The 13,507-nt window shown below is 61.0% G+C and overlaps 2 protein-coding genes across 6 annotated transcripts in view; one reads left to right on the top strand and one right to left on the bottom strand.

Moving 5' to 3' along the window:
- Positions 1-7: 7 nt before the first annotated feature.
- Pde9a (phosphodiesterase 9A) overlaps positions 8-13,507 on the top strand; it is a 74,646-nt gene continuing 61,146 nt past the window's right edge. The window contains exon 1 of one of the 2 annotated variants that reach the window (XM_005375810.2): positions 8-128. In XM_005375810.2, the coding sequence (XP_005375867.1) occupies positions 60-128 (69 nt within the window). In that variant the 5' untranslated portion in view covers positions 8-59. The remainder of the gene's footprint in view (positions 129-13,507) is intronic. The other variant, XM_005375809.2, reaches the window with a different exon arrangement.
- On the bottom strand, positions 5,492-10,561 carry LOC106146770. Of its 4 annotated transcripts, none has more exons than XM_013505084.1 (4): positions 10,162-10,388; positions 9,830-9,929; positions 6,693-6,975; positions 5,492-6,393 (listed from the first exon to the last, which is right to left on the bottom strand). In XM_013505084.1, exons 1-4 carry the CDS (start codon positions 10,268-10,270, stop codon positions 6,262-6,264), a joined length of 624 nt encoding a protein of 207 aa, XP_013360538.1. In that variant the 5' UTR covers positions 10,271-10,388; the 3' UTR covers positions 5,492-6,261. The 4 variants fall into 4 exon arrangements, 2 of the variants coding, with proteins under 2 accessions (XP_013360538.1, XP_013360545.1); XM_013505091.1 differs by having other exon boundaries at positions 6,782-6,975; XR_001231339.1 differs by lacking the exon at positions 10,162-10,388 and adding an exon at positions 10,504-10,561 and having other exon boundaries at positions 5,492-6,975.

Below are 13,507 nucleotides of genomic sequence, written 5' to 3'. Positions count from 1 at the left end.
GGAAAGTACAGCGAAAAGTCCGAGCGCAGTGGCGGCGGCGGCGGCGGCGGCAGCGCAGGATGGGGTCCGGCTCGTCCAGCTACCGGCCCAAGGCCATCTACCTGGACATCGATGGCCGCATCCAGAAGGTACTGCCCCCCTCCCCGCTGTGCGGGCCTGGGACCCCTTCCCGCGCCGTGGGCAGCGCCTCCACTCCGGAACCAGGTCAGCCCGATCCGTGTGCGGCTCCGGAGCGGGGGGCGGGGGCGGGGGCGGGGGCGGCGCGGTCCCCTGCGCCCGGGGACGAAGAGCTCCGCGCGCTCACGGTGCTGCCCAAGAGGAGGCCCCACGGACCCCTTTGTTCTGGGCCCTCCCCTTCGAAGCCCCGTCTCTGGCCCCAGAGCGTCCCGGCCTCTGCTTCTGAGTGGCAGGCGGGGACAATGGGCGAGCTGCCTTGGGGGCCTCCTTAGCTCCCCCTCAAGTTCCGGAGCAAAAGCCATTGTGAGGAGGTTACTCCCTAACCTCCCTGGGCCACCGCGGGGACCCCGGCTGGCAGGGACCTCCCTCAGCCGGCTGTGGCAGGGAAGCCGGCTGCCGCTCACCTTGCCGCCCGAGGAGGGCCGGCACCGGGCACCGGGGAGCGCTCCCCAGCCTGAGATGTGCCCCCGGGTAGCTCATTAGACCAGCGGAGCCTGTGCGCCGCCCCCACGTTGGTTCTGGGGGGCCAGAGGCGCAGAGGTCCACCCTCTGTACTCCCCGGGACTCCAAGGCATCTTCAAGGACAGGTGTCCAGCTTCTATGTCACTGTGGGCGGTGGGTCAAGGGCGCATGCAGCATAGGACCAGGTCCGCTGACTTCCGGGACTGGCATGGAACAGCGTCCTTCTCCCTAAAGGAAGGAAGGGCCCTACCCCGTGCTGCAGCACCAGCCCGCACACTCTCATGTGTATGCACACAAAGCCATACACAAGCACACGTACAAATGTACATGGTACACTTGCTCACGCACGTGTGCAAACATGTGCACACGTTCATGCACAGACATTTTCCCTGAAGCACTGGAGCAAAGCCGGGTGAGACTTTGGGAAGGATCTGCCTCCTTCATCTTTATAAAGAGATAAGATGAACAGGCGCTGTCACTGGCCAGGGGTGGCAGGTCCTCCCTGAGGACGTGCCCAACGTCCCCAGGAAGCTGCTCAGAAGCGGGTGGAAAGTGAAGAGCAGGGTGGAACGTGCTGGCGGACCCTGGGGCTGGGGGTGGATTTTTCCCAGGTGACCCCGGGAGCGCGGGGGACCTCCAGGAAGGCCCCGCAGCCCAGCCCTGGAGGTCGGGTGTTGAGTTGTGTGCAAGGAGGAGCGCAGATGTCTGCTTCACGGACTGTCACGGGAAGTGAACTGTGGCTGATGGCATCACAGGGCATCCCCTCCTCACCCGCGGGGCCAGCTGTCTGCTCCACACCCAGCCCTTGGCCCTGGGAGGGGGCAGGAGGCTGGCCATGGTCCTGAATGCTGCTGTTGCTGGCCACTCTGCCACTGTTTACGCCTCTCTGTCATTTGGTGGTTGGGTGCTCGGGCTGGACCTCTTGTCCTGGTTGAGACCAGGTCTTTGGGGTTCCTGAATGTGTGCTGGCATGTCCTGCCCTCCCGCGTGCACCCAGCAGCTATGTTGGAAACATGTGTGTCAGCTCTCTGCGACGCTCCATCGGCTGCCATTCCTTGCCGTTCCTGCAAGCTCCAGGCACTGCACACATCCGAAAGTTCCCAGCATGCAATCGTTTCTGTGTTCCTAGATCCGTCCCATGTCCTCCCCATTAGAGTCAGGGACAAACCCACATTGCTTCCAAGGAGAGGGCATGGCCAGGGAGGAGGAGACAAGGGTGTGTGCTGCCTTCTGTCACTTCGGCCATCCTTCCTTGTGACAGGCAAGCGCATGTCCTTGCATTATCTCTGTTCTCCGTCCCTCTGCTTGCCAGCTCCTGACCACTTCAGCTCCCCCGGACAGTGCAGAGATGGGATGAAGAAGGTGACGGCCAAAGCCCTGGCTTCCGTGGTGCCCCTGTGTGGGCCAAGCTCAGGGAGCATGGGCCCTGGTGTCACCTGTGAGCACGACCACAGTGGAATTTTCAGGACTCAGAGGGGACAGTGCAGCGACTTGGCAGCCTGCTCAGTAGGAGTAAAATTCCAGATCCCCTCTCCCAAGGAGGTGAGGTCTCAGTGGAGACCTGCAGTGGGAATTTGGGGCTCTTGCCTTCCCTGGTTGTGCAGTAGTGGCTGGGAGGGATGGCCTTGTCCTGGGCCACATGAAAAATGTCGTGCCCCAAAGGCTGGACAAGTGGGGGTCAGCTCGGAGCCGGGAAGCGGCCCCGTCACCTCTGTGCCTGTTTCCCCAACTGTGAAGTGAGGTAGTGAGGCCAGCTGTTGACGGGACAGATGACATGAAGCAAATCGCTGAGCTTCTGTAGCTGAGCCTCTGCCGCCTTCAGACAGGTCTGCCCGGCCTGAGCCAAGTCCTGGGCCTGGGTCCCTGGAAGAACACACGGATGAGTAAACAGCAGTGGTCCCTGGCTTGCTGAGACATCTTAGGAGGACACAGCAGGGCCCGGTGGTGCACAGAGCCCAGGGGCCTCTCTCCGCACGGGGCCTGTGGGGTTCGGAGCTGCCCGGGGCCGGGAGCAGCCTCACGGTGCAGCTGCACCTCCACACCTCTCACTTGCAGGCTGGCGCACAAGTGGGGGCCACAGGCAGCCCAGGTGGGCCCTTGGAGGAGGAGGGGCAGGAAGTGGGAAGCCAGCCTTTGACAGCTAACACCCTTTTTACCCAGAGGGTTGTACTCGCCTTTCTTCCTTTTGTCACTCAGCGGCTGCACCCAGGGTTGACAGGGACAGGACACTGCACCTTGCTGCGCCTCGAAATGCTGGAGGGCCCTGCTTGGTGGCGCCCCCGGACTTGGGCTTGCCAAAATCCTGAGGCAAAAGAAGGCTTCGGGGCCGGAGGCAGCTGTAGCCTTGGGTTCGTCAAGAGGCCATGTCTGCACGAGACCCAGTATCCCCAAGCCCTGCCCATGCCGTGCCCGGGCATGGGGCTCCCCCCAGCTGAGTCTGTGCTCTGTGTGTCCCAGCCCCGGCCTTGCTGGGCTGCCGTGATTTCGTCCCCGCCTGGCTTTGCAGCTGGAGCCAGGTCTTAATGCATGAACAGCCTCTTGAGTTTTGCTGCAAGGTTTCTGTTGTAAAGCAGGGAGCGAACAAGCAAAGCCAGAGGGCACTAGGGAGCTGGTCAGGGGTCCCCAGAGGGCTCCTCCTGGTGCGGTGCCAGTGCCTACCCTGCTGGAGCTCAGCTCCCCAGGCAGCCCTGGGCTTCCTACCCGACCTGGCCTGCTCCACGGGTCTCTTCCCTGCCCGGGGAACCTGGCTCCTGGCTGCCTGTTTCTTTGTGTCCCCAGTGGGCCCTGGCTCAGCCTCATTGCAGGACCTCACCTTCCTGTGAAGAGTGTGCCTGGCCCCACCTCACCCCTGTGGCTGCGTGGCTGAGCCATGGGTGACCCCCAGCCGGTCTCGTCCTTCCCTTGTCCTGGGCCACTCTTGGTGGGAATCTTGTTTTGCTTTGGAACTCAGGCACCAGGCTCCCCCTACCCGTGGTGACCTGCTGTGGGTTCTTGCTCCCCTGTGCTGGAATGCATATGTCCCCCAGCCACGGTGCCACTGTCCCACCCTCACCACGCCCAGGTGGAGAGTTGCTCCCGCTGGCTGACCTCGCCGGTTCCCCTATAATCCATCTTCCTGTGACACGTTTATTACTTAGGGTCCTTAAACAGACATGGACATGGCAGGCTGGGCTCATGAGGCAGGGAGCCAGGGAAGGAAGCCTTGTTCCCACCTTCACTCCTAGATTTCTGGGGTGCTGCAGCATGCTGTCCAGAAAGGACCCCAAGAGATGTGCTGTTAAGGTTTAGATCTAAACGTGCAGAGGCGGGCTTTTGGAAGGCGAGATTGGCTCATGGGAGTTCGGTAGCTGAAGGTGCTGTAGGAGGTGGAGCAGGTTGGAGGTGGTCACTGGGGTGCGGCCTGGAAGAGTGTGTTCTTGTCCCACGCTCCTCTTCGGCGCTTCTCCTCTCCCTCTCTGCTTCCTGATTCTGGCTGCAGCGCAGTGAGCAGGTTTCCTGGCCACACCCTCCCACCATGCCGCTTCCTCCTTGGAGCAGCGTGCCATGGATGAAACCCACTGAGACCCTGAGCCAAAACCTCTCCTCCTCCAATAAGTTTCAGGTGTCTGGCATTTTGTCCCACCATGGGAAAGTGACCAGGACTCCAAGTTCCAGCCCAGGGACGCAGAGCACACAGGGAGCAAGTGGCTGGTGCCTCCTCATCCCCACAGCTGTGACTTGAGGACCCCTTCAGCCAGACACTCCCAGCATGCGGAGGTCGGGAGGGGGCCGGGGCCCGAGCTGCACCAGACACACCTGGAGACCTCTCAGAGCACACCCTCTCCCTGGCACATACGGGTCCCTGCACAAGAGGGCCTGGCTCCCGGACGGCCAGCCTGGTTCATCCATCTCCTTCCTTGCTGGTCGGGAGATGGGGAAGCCACTTTCTCCTCTGGAAAGTGGGTGGGTGGCGACGTCCCCAGAGAGCCACTGTGCAGATGATGGTGAGTCAGATGGGTCAAGTGTCTGGATGCCTTTCGTGCTCAGGAGGCTGAGATGCCCTCCCAGTCTCCGGCCTGGCCACACAGCGCCTGGGTACTGCCCACAGCCCAGACCTACCGCTCCAGACCCCGTGGGAGCCACAGTAAGGGGCCCCCGGTCACTTGACCTGCAGCTTGCCAAAGGCTGTGCCCTCAAAGGTGGCAGTGCCAAGGGCCTCACAACCCTGGGTCCCACTGCCCGAGACACCGTCATCTTTGACCTGACTTGTTGGAAATGGGTGGATTGGTATCTGGAGCCAAAGAAGCCAGTACCCCGCCAGTGCATGACATTAGGGGTGCAAGGCCACAGGCTCCGGAGATGTGACAGCGTATCTCTGGCCATCAGAGACTGCGACAGGGGCAGAGGAAGGGCATGGTGTCCGCAGGGTGCACGGATGAGCTGCTGTGCAGATGAGAGATGGAACAAGGACACACAGGCGGGGTCAGTGCCAGCCCTGGGCGAAGTGTGCCTTGGGCAGCAGCCAGCAGCAAGGCGCCTGGTGTCCCTGCTCAGGAGCTGGGCTGGGAGCCGGGGGTGGTGAGCAAGTGACAGCCTCCCGCCCTGCAGGGGGCACACACTGCGCCCTCCCCACGGTCCCACTGCCCTGGCTGCAGGTGACCCAGCGGGCCATGCTCCCAGACACAGAGGGACTGCGGCGTCCACCTGGAGGGTCCTGCCTGGCACACACTGCCCACACCCGCATCCCCAGCGCCCCCTGAGTGTTTACTTCTGCTTCTGCAGAGCCGCAGCTGCACCCTGTCCCAGGACCACACTCGGGCCTCTTCACCAGGTCCTGAATAGAAATGCGCCAACCGCGGAACGCATGACCTAGAAGCAATGACAGAGCACCCAGGGGGATTACCCGGCCTTAAATTTTTTCCTTAATTTACTTTTTAAAAATTATAGCAAACACTTCGTGACATAGAATGTACCATTTCAGCCAGTGTGTGTGCACAGCTCGGGGTCATTAACTTCCTTCATGTAACCATCACCATGTACCGTCCCCTCAGTTCGGCTCTAGGTGTTTCTCATCTTCCCAGCATGAAGTTCTGTCCCCATGAAACGTTCCTCATCCCCACCCCAGCCCCTGGCTCCACATCCTGCTTTTGTCTAGGAGTCTCCCCACTCTAGGGACCACAGATGAGTGAAACCATCCACACTGGAGTGTGTTGAGGTTTAGTTCCTTCCCTTTTTGCGACTGAGTAATATTCCCTTGTGTGGCTGGACCTCATTGAGCTCATCTATTCCGTCTGATGCTCAGAGACTCCAGCCACTTGCATGCTTGTCTCCTTGGCTCTCACAGGGCCGGCTTCTCGTCTTCCTGTGTCCCAGAGCCCTGCTGTCTCCTGAGTCACAGCCGAATGGGTCCATGAAGACCTAGCTGGTGCGATGGTGTATAGAGTGTGTTGTACGGCACAGGTGTGGGGCCGGTGGGCCCGGGGAAGGCGGGGGCTTGTGAGATGCGATCATACAGTGGGTGCCTGCTGTGACCTCGCTGTTGAGCACGCCGGCTGTGGCCAGTTCCTCTGCCTTTGAACCCAGGAGCTGTGTGGCCGCGCTGGACAGATGACCCTCTCCGTGTCCTTGTTTTTGCTTGCTTGTTCATTGTTGATTTATCCAAGCTGCGGATCTAAGGCAGCCCAGTCCCCAGGTCCCGGGAGACCCCGTCATCTTGCTCCTGGCTGTCCCATGGCCCCTGGCTTCCATCCATCCCTCCGAGCCCGGGTGCATTCCCTGGAGCAGGGCAGAGGGCGGGCGTGTTGCAGGTGAAGCGGCTGTGTTGGGAAGGGTCCCCTCCAGCCCAGGCGCCCACTGGGCTTTGCCACCTGGCTGCTGGCGCGCCTGCCTCCAGCCCCAGCCCCACATGCAGCCCTGGAGCTGCTTGGGCTTCCAGGAAGCAGGATGGCGGGGGTCGGAGGGTCAGCACCCCAAGCTCTCCTGGGCTCAGCCGGGAGCATTTCCACACCGACGCGCTGCAGCTTGAGCTGTCAGGCTGGCAGTGACTGGGGCAGCGTTAGGTGGGGTCTGGTCACCTGGCCTGTCTGCCGCCGCGCGTTGGTTCTGGGGTCTGAGGGTGCAGTCTGCCTCCACCCCCCTTGGCACAGTGCGTTTGAAGCCTCACCCTTCACGTCCAACTCATCACAGCTCCAAGGCAGGCGTCTCTGCTGAACCTCGGCCCCTGTCTCCCGAGCTCTTTGCAGTGACCGCTCGCCCGCCCGGCGGCACTGTGCCAAGGAGGCTGAGCGCAGATGCCAGCACACCCTCACCTCGCCGAGGACAGGGGACGGTCCCCAAGATGGCTCCCTCTGGTGGGTCCTGGAGGTCCAGGATCACAGGTTGCTCGCTCCACAGGCTCCCGACAGTGAGCCCAGGAGCCACTACCCATTCTCCTCCAGGGTCCCACAGGGCACAGGGCCACCGTCAGACACATGTCCAGTCCTTGCCAGGGTCATGCTGTGCTGGGAAGGTGGAGCGGGGAGTGGGTCTGCACCCCAAGGCACAGGTGTTGGGTGCCCAGGGCCAGCTGCGGGGTAGGTGGGGCAGCAGCGACAGGTGTGGAGCGCAGCTCCTCTACAGGGGCAGCAGGTGGGTGTGGTGGGCACGGACTGCAGGGCAGGGCCTGGAGCTCTGACGGGACATGTGTGCTCTCACACCTCATGCCTTACACTTCACACCCCTCACCCCACACACCTCACACTTCACACCTCACGCTTCACATCACACACCTCACACCATACCTCACATCACAGCTGCACATACCACATGTATCACATACTACACCTCATATATCTCACCGTACACAGCACACACCTCACACTTCACATCTCACACTTCACGTCACACACCTCACACTTCACACACCTCACACACCACACACTTCACACCACACACTTCACACCTTACACTTCACATCACACACCTCACACTTCATACCACACACCTCACACCATACCTCACATCACAGCTCCACATACCTCATGCATCACACACTACACCTCATATATCTCACCGTACACAGCACACACCTCACACTTCACACCTCACACCTCACACCATACCTCACATCACAGCTCCACATACCACACGCATCACACACTACACCTCATATATCTCACCGTACACGGCACACACCTCACACTTCACACCTCACACTTCACACCACACATCTCGTACTTCACGCACACACCTCACACTTCACACATCTCACACCTCCCACACTGCACCTCCCATACCACATACCTCACACTTCATACCACACCTTACATCACAGCTCCACACACCACGTGCATCACACACTACACCTCACATACCGCATCATACATGGCACACACCTCACGCTTCACATCACACACACAACACATACTTCACACCTCATATATACTTCACACTTCACACCACAGCTTACATCACAGCCCACACGCCTCATGTACAGCACACATCACATAAACACACACTGCACAAGCCTCACACCATCTCACACCACACATGCCACACACACTCACCTCACACAGCACATGCCTCATATACCACACACCATTTAGTGGACACCACACCACACACACTAGGTACGATGCACACTCACGCACACCATACACACATACACACGTGCACAAGCAGCGCACACACACACACACACACGGCTAATGTAAGCATGATGTGGAATCAGTGTGCCCAGGCAGCTGTGGACAGCAGTGCGAGGCCAAAGCAGGCCTCCTCCCTGGGGCAAGGCCTCAAGTTGTCACCTGTGCCCATGGACTCCCCTGGGTGAGCGGGAGGCCGGGGCCAAGCTCAGGGACACCCAGACCAGTGCCAGCTGTGGGCGTGAGGATGGCCCTGCTGCCCCCACTGCCACCCAGCCTGGCGAGGTGACCTCAGCACCCTGTTCCCCAGCTCCCCTTTTCGCCTGCCTGTCGGCCCTCACAGAGACGGAGCTGAGGGTCCCTGGCTGCTGTGCTGAGCAGCCATGCCCCGCTCCACGCTGAGGGCTCTGGGCTCTGATCCCACCTCCGTCCCCCATGATGTGCCCTTCTGGAGGCTCAGGGAGCTCAGCTTCCAGAAGACGTGGCAGGCTGGTGGCTCCAGCCAGGTGCTGTGAGTCAGGCATCACCGGCCAAAATAGTGAACAGGAGGGATTCTCCGTGCTTGGGGACATGGGCATGGTGTCCTATGGTCACAGCATGGCACAGGGACGTGCTGCCCACGCGGGGGTGACGTCACCCTCAGACACACGGCACTGAGTGGGAAGCCACCTGGACGTGCGGCAGGGCGGCGGGAGGTGGCAGAGCCCCTGTGCAGGCCTAGAGCCAGTGGCAGCCAGCGCGAGGCTGGGGACCAGCGCCCAGGCCCAGCAGTCTCCGGGCAGGAAGATGGTTTCTGGCTTCTGTGTAGCGTGAGGCAGTGACAGCGTGAGGGGAGGAGAGAGGGGGCTCTGGCTCCCCATTCCTGCCAAGGTGCCTCCACCCGCGCCCCCGCCTCCCCGCCTGTGCCCAGAACCCGATGCCCCCTCCCCGCCCCTGAGGCTCCTCCCCGCTCCCGCCTGCCCACACTGCCGCCACACCCTGCCCCTACCCCCGTCCGCCCCGTGTCCCTCATTGCCGTGGACTGTGCCATGGATTGTGTTGAGCTGTGTCCCCGTCCTGGCCCTGCACCTGCGAGTGTGACCCCAGGGAAATGTCTTGGTGGACGATGTCATGTGGAAACTTGGCCACCCCAAGCTGGGGAAGGAGCTCTGCTCCCACAGGACTGGCATCCCGAGGAGAGGGAACGAGGGGCCACTGAGTCAGACGCTGAGGCAGAGCTGTGGGTGCACCTGTCAGCCAGGGTTCTCGGCCACTGCCAGAAGCGGGGGAGCAGGAAGGACATCCCCCAGGGTCCCCAGGGCCAGTTCTCTTCCAGTCCACGCACCCAGTCTGCAGTGACTGTCACCGCGTCGGCTGGAGTCTCGGCACCTGCTGGGCTCGGCCGGTGCTCGCCATCTGCAGGTTGGCTTGGCTCTTGGGGCACCCTCCAAGCTCCCTTGGGACCTCCTGTACCCCAAGAAGCCGTCCACACCCACACGGCTCCAGGCGTCACGCACACCAGCAGCTGGCTGCCCCAGCCCGCTCACTGCCCTGTGGTGACCTGCAGTGCTTCCTCCCTTGGGAGCCCAGGAGTGTGGGTACCCGCTCACCGGCACCATAGTGGATTTTCAGCAGGTGCTTGGCGTTGCAGGGCTTGTCCCACTGAGGTCACGCTCCTGGGCTCACGGGTGGCATCCTCTTCCTGTGTCCCTAGGTGCTCAACAAGAAGATTGCTTGGGGGTCCCCCAAACCTCTAGCAAGTCTATCCATTAAGACCCAAAGTTGATAGAGTGGTGCTCCTGGGGTGCTGCAGAGGGAGAGGTGACATGATTCCCACCAGGACAGGGCATGAGGGGTGCTGGCAGGGACCAGTGCTCAAGCCAGCCGCCGGGGGAGGGGCACAGCGTCTTAAACAGGGATTTGAGGGTGGCGCGGAAACCACCTGAATGAGAGCACACACTCCCGCCGCCGGCCCGTCTGCCTTCGCTTCTCGAGACCCTGTCCCGGTGACACGGGAGGACCCGCTCTGGGCCACCTGCGCTGCCCACCATGGAGGCGGACCAGGGGGGAAGGCTGGGAGAGCTGGCCCCGCCTCAGCCTCGCGCTGCCTGTGGAAGGGCTTTGTGCAAGTTCAAACCCCGGGGGGTGTCCCGTGTGGAGTCCACAGCCCCCTGGTCGAGGCAGCATGCACGCCAGCCCAACCCCACGGGGACATGCAGGACACCTGTTTCTGCCCCAGGGCGCCGCAGCTGAGTTCAGGGGAGCCCCTCCGTTTTATTCCCACCTGGAAAGGGCCCTGAATCAGAATCTGTGCGGTCTGCTCCTGTTGGTCGTCTTGCCGCGGCAAGACTGATCACCGGGGTGATCTGGGGCGAGGAGGAAAGGTTTGTTTTGGCGCCTGCTTTTCAGAGGTACCGATCCGTAGCCGCGTGGCCCCGTCGCTTTAGGCCTGCACTGAAGCAGAACCGCATGGCGAAGCTGAGGACGGGGAGGGGTGGGGCCAGCGCCCCTCACGCCCCAGTGACGCAGCTCCTCCGCTGCACTCCGGTGCTAACAGCACCCAGCTCCTGGTAGCACTGCTCCCTGGAGGGGTCAAGCTTCCCCAGGGAGCCCCTAGGGGACCATTGCAGCCTCGCCTCCCTGAGGGGTCCGCGTGCTCTGGTCTGGGCGGGAGAGGGAGCACAAGTCACCCCACTGGGGTCTCATCGCCTCTCCCCGTCTCAGGGCTGCCTTGGGGACACAGGAGCCAGAGGGTTCCGGTTCAGGCGGGCTGAAGCGCAGGGAGGCTGGGGCGGGCAGGGTGCAGTCCTGCCGCACACTGAGAGGCGGCCGATCCCCCCAGGGGAACCCCGGGAGCAGCCCTCCCGGCCGGCACGGGCTCTGGCTCGGTGCCCGCCTCGTCCCCGTGGCTGTGCGCTCTGCGTTTTGAGTCCCTTGTGATCCGTTATTCATCACGGTGGAGACTGGCCTCAGACGTGGGGATGGAGACAGCCAAAGCACAGCCGCCTGCCCGGCGGGGCGAGCCAGTGACCGCGGCCGGCTCTGACCCCAGCCCCTCCCTGTTGCTCTCGTCCTTTCCTGTCCGGCCCGGAGCCAAGCCGCCCTGCTCACCCAGCTGCTGCCCCTCGGGCCCAGAGCACTGGTCGCCCAGCTGTGGCCAAAGCCCGCGCAGCGTGCACCCATAACCCTCCCTCTCTGTGAGTCGGCCACCAGGGTCCAGGTGACCGCCAGGGAAACGACTGGCCGTGGGCTGGGGGAGCTCTTCCTCCTCGCTGAGACCGACCTCCACGTGCCCCTGCGTCTTGTCCATCCCCACGTGCCATGGTCTGGGCCACCCGTGGCAGGGGTCACAGCAGCCACCTGCTGTCCCCTTGGCCCTGCCACCAGCCCTGTTCTGGGCCCTCGTGGTGCCCCCCCTCACTGCCCTACTCCTTCTGTCGCCTTGCCATGAGCCTGGGAAAAATCACTCAGCTCTGAGCCTGCATGTCTGCCAGCTAGGAGGGTCCCCGGTCCCCGGTATCAGGGCCTCAGGGATCGCAGATCCTGTGGGCTGCAACAGGAAGGGGCGAGAAGAGGGCCCTCGCTGCCCGCGTGCCCGTCCCCTTCCCCCCCCTTTCTTGCCACTTCTTATTGAAGGGTACATCTCCTTGATCCTAAAAACATGCCTTAAAGGTAGATACGTGTGTTTGACCATCTCAGAAACAGTTTTCTTTCTTTTGTTTTTGTGTTTTATTTTTGGTTTTGGTTTTTTGAGACAGGGTCTTGCTATGTAATCCAGGCTGGCATCAAATTTACAGCGATCCCCCTGTCTCAGCCTCCCAAGTGCTGGGATCGCAGGTGTGCGCCACCAAGCCCAGCTTGGTTTCCTTTCAGTGTACGGCTCACGCTGTGGTTATCTTAACTGAGGAGAGAATTCTGTTTTAGAGATAGAACCGTGCTGAAATAGAGACGGACTCCAGTGGGGTGCAAGGTGGGGCACGAGGCGGGGAGGGGTGCTGGCGACCAAAAACAGTGTCTCACCTCTGCCACCCTGCAGATGGCTGCAAGGGTCTTTTTTTGGTTGTTTTTAAGATAATTCCTGTGATGGGCCTGGCAGACAGTGACAGATGGAAATTTCTGTTATTATTTTATATTGTTTTGCAATTGCAGTGACCAGGAAAATTTCTCCTACATTGGAAAGGGAAAGGAAGCCCCATGCAGATTTTGTTTTAGCAAACAAAAAAGCCTGATTGCCAGGCGGTTCACGGTAACCCAGGCTAGATGGGGTATTGTTGCTGAGTGTCCTGAGAACCAGAGACCGAACAGGAAGAACAATCTGTCCGCACGCGCACATGATTTACAATCAGAGGTGAACTACAGCTGCGTGGGAGTGGGTGGGTGGATGGAGAGATAGAGATGAGGACTGCTGGCTGCCTGGCTAGATTGCTGCAATATTTTCTTTTGGTCATGGTCTCTCTGAGACAGGGCATCACTATGCAGTCCAGGCTGGCCTTGAACTTAGGGTGATCCTCCTGCCTCAGCCTCCCAAGTACTGGGATGACAAGTGTGCACTGCAAGAAAACTCCCCTCTAACCTCTCCAAAGATGGAGAACTTCGAGGACCCTGCTGGCAGGGGTGGCTGCTCCTAAGGGCAGGCCCACAGCGCAGGGCCCAGTGCCTCTGGCTGCTTTGGGGGCAGAGAAGCCCAGGGAAGCTTATGTAAAGGCCTAATAACTCATAAAAGCTATAAAAGATGAATCACAGCCTAGGATAGGGAAAAAGAATCTGAACTGGCTTCTTTTCCTTGTAGGGGAGTCAGTCAGGAACGTGGGCACCTTGAGAACCAGGCGCCTGAAATGCAGAGTTCATGTCCTGGGGTGGGGGGCGGGTGGCCTGGCCCTACCTCTCTCTGTCGGGGAGGGGGTCGAACTGGGCCTGGAGGGCCCGAGGGGGCTCAGGCTCGTTGTTGGCAGTTGTGGGCAACTTAATCTCGCATGGCTGTTCTTACCCCCTCACCCATACTTGGATTGACAGAATGTCTGGTTTGGGCCTGGTTGGGTGCAGTTGAAGACCCACACAGAAGGTCAGGAGGCCAGGAGGCCAGGAGGCCAAGAGGCCAGGAGGCCAAGAGGCCAGGAGGCCAAGAGGCCAAGAGGCCAGGTAAAATAAGCAGGGGCTGGGCACACTCGTGTAATCCCAGCAATGGGAAGGCTGAGGCAGGAGCACTGCCATGAGGCCAGCTTGAACTATATCGTGAGGCTCTGCTGTCTCAAAAAACTGAAAGAAAAAATAAAAAGAAGAGCAGACAG

This window comes from Chinchilla lanigera, unplaced genomic scaffold (assembly GCF_000276665.1).
Source record: "Chinchilla lanigera isolate Chin_1 unplaced genomic scaffold, ChiLan1.0 scaffold00006, whole genome shotgun sequence".
Classification (NCBI taxonomy): Eukaryota; Metazoa; Chordata; class Mammalia; order Rodentia; family Chinchillidae; genus Chinchilla; species Chinchilla lanigera.
Note: the sequence above shows the minus strand (reverse complement) of the source record. Positions and strands in the feature narration are given on the sequence as shown.

Excerpts from the sequence above, each read along its gene's own strand:
- LOC106146770 (XM_013505084.1), bottom strand. The coding sequence starts at position 10,270 with ATGGTGGGCAGCGCAGGTGGCCCAGAGCGGGTCCTCCCGTGTCACCGG. Across the intron at positions 6,976-9,829 it reads GAAAATCCACTATGGTGCCG|GACCCACCAGAGGGAGCCAT; the intron begins GTGAGCGGGTAC and ends CTGGACCTCCAG. Across the intron at positions 6,394-6,692 it reads CGCGGCGGCAGACAGGCCAG|GGAATGCACCCGGGCTCGGA; the intron begins GTGACCAGACCC and ends GCCCTGCTCCAG.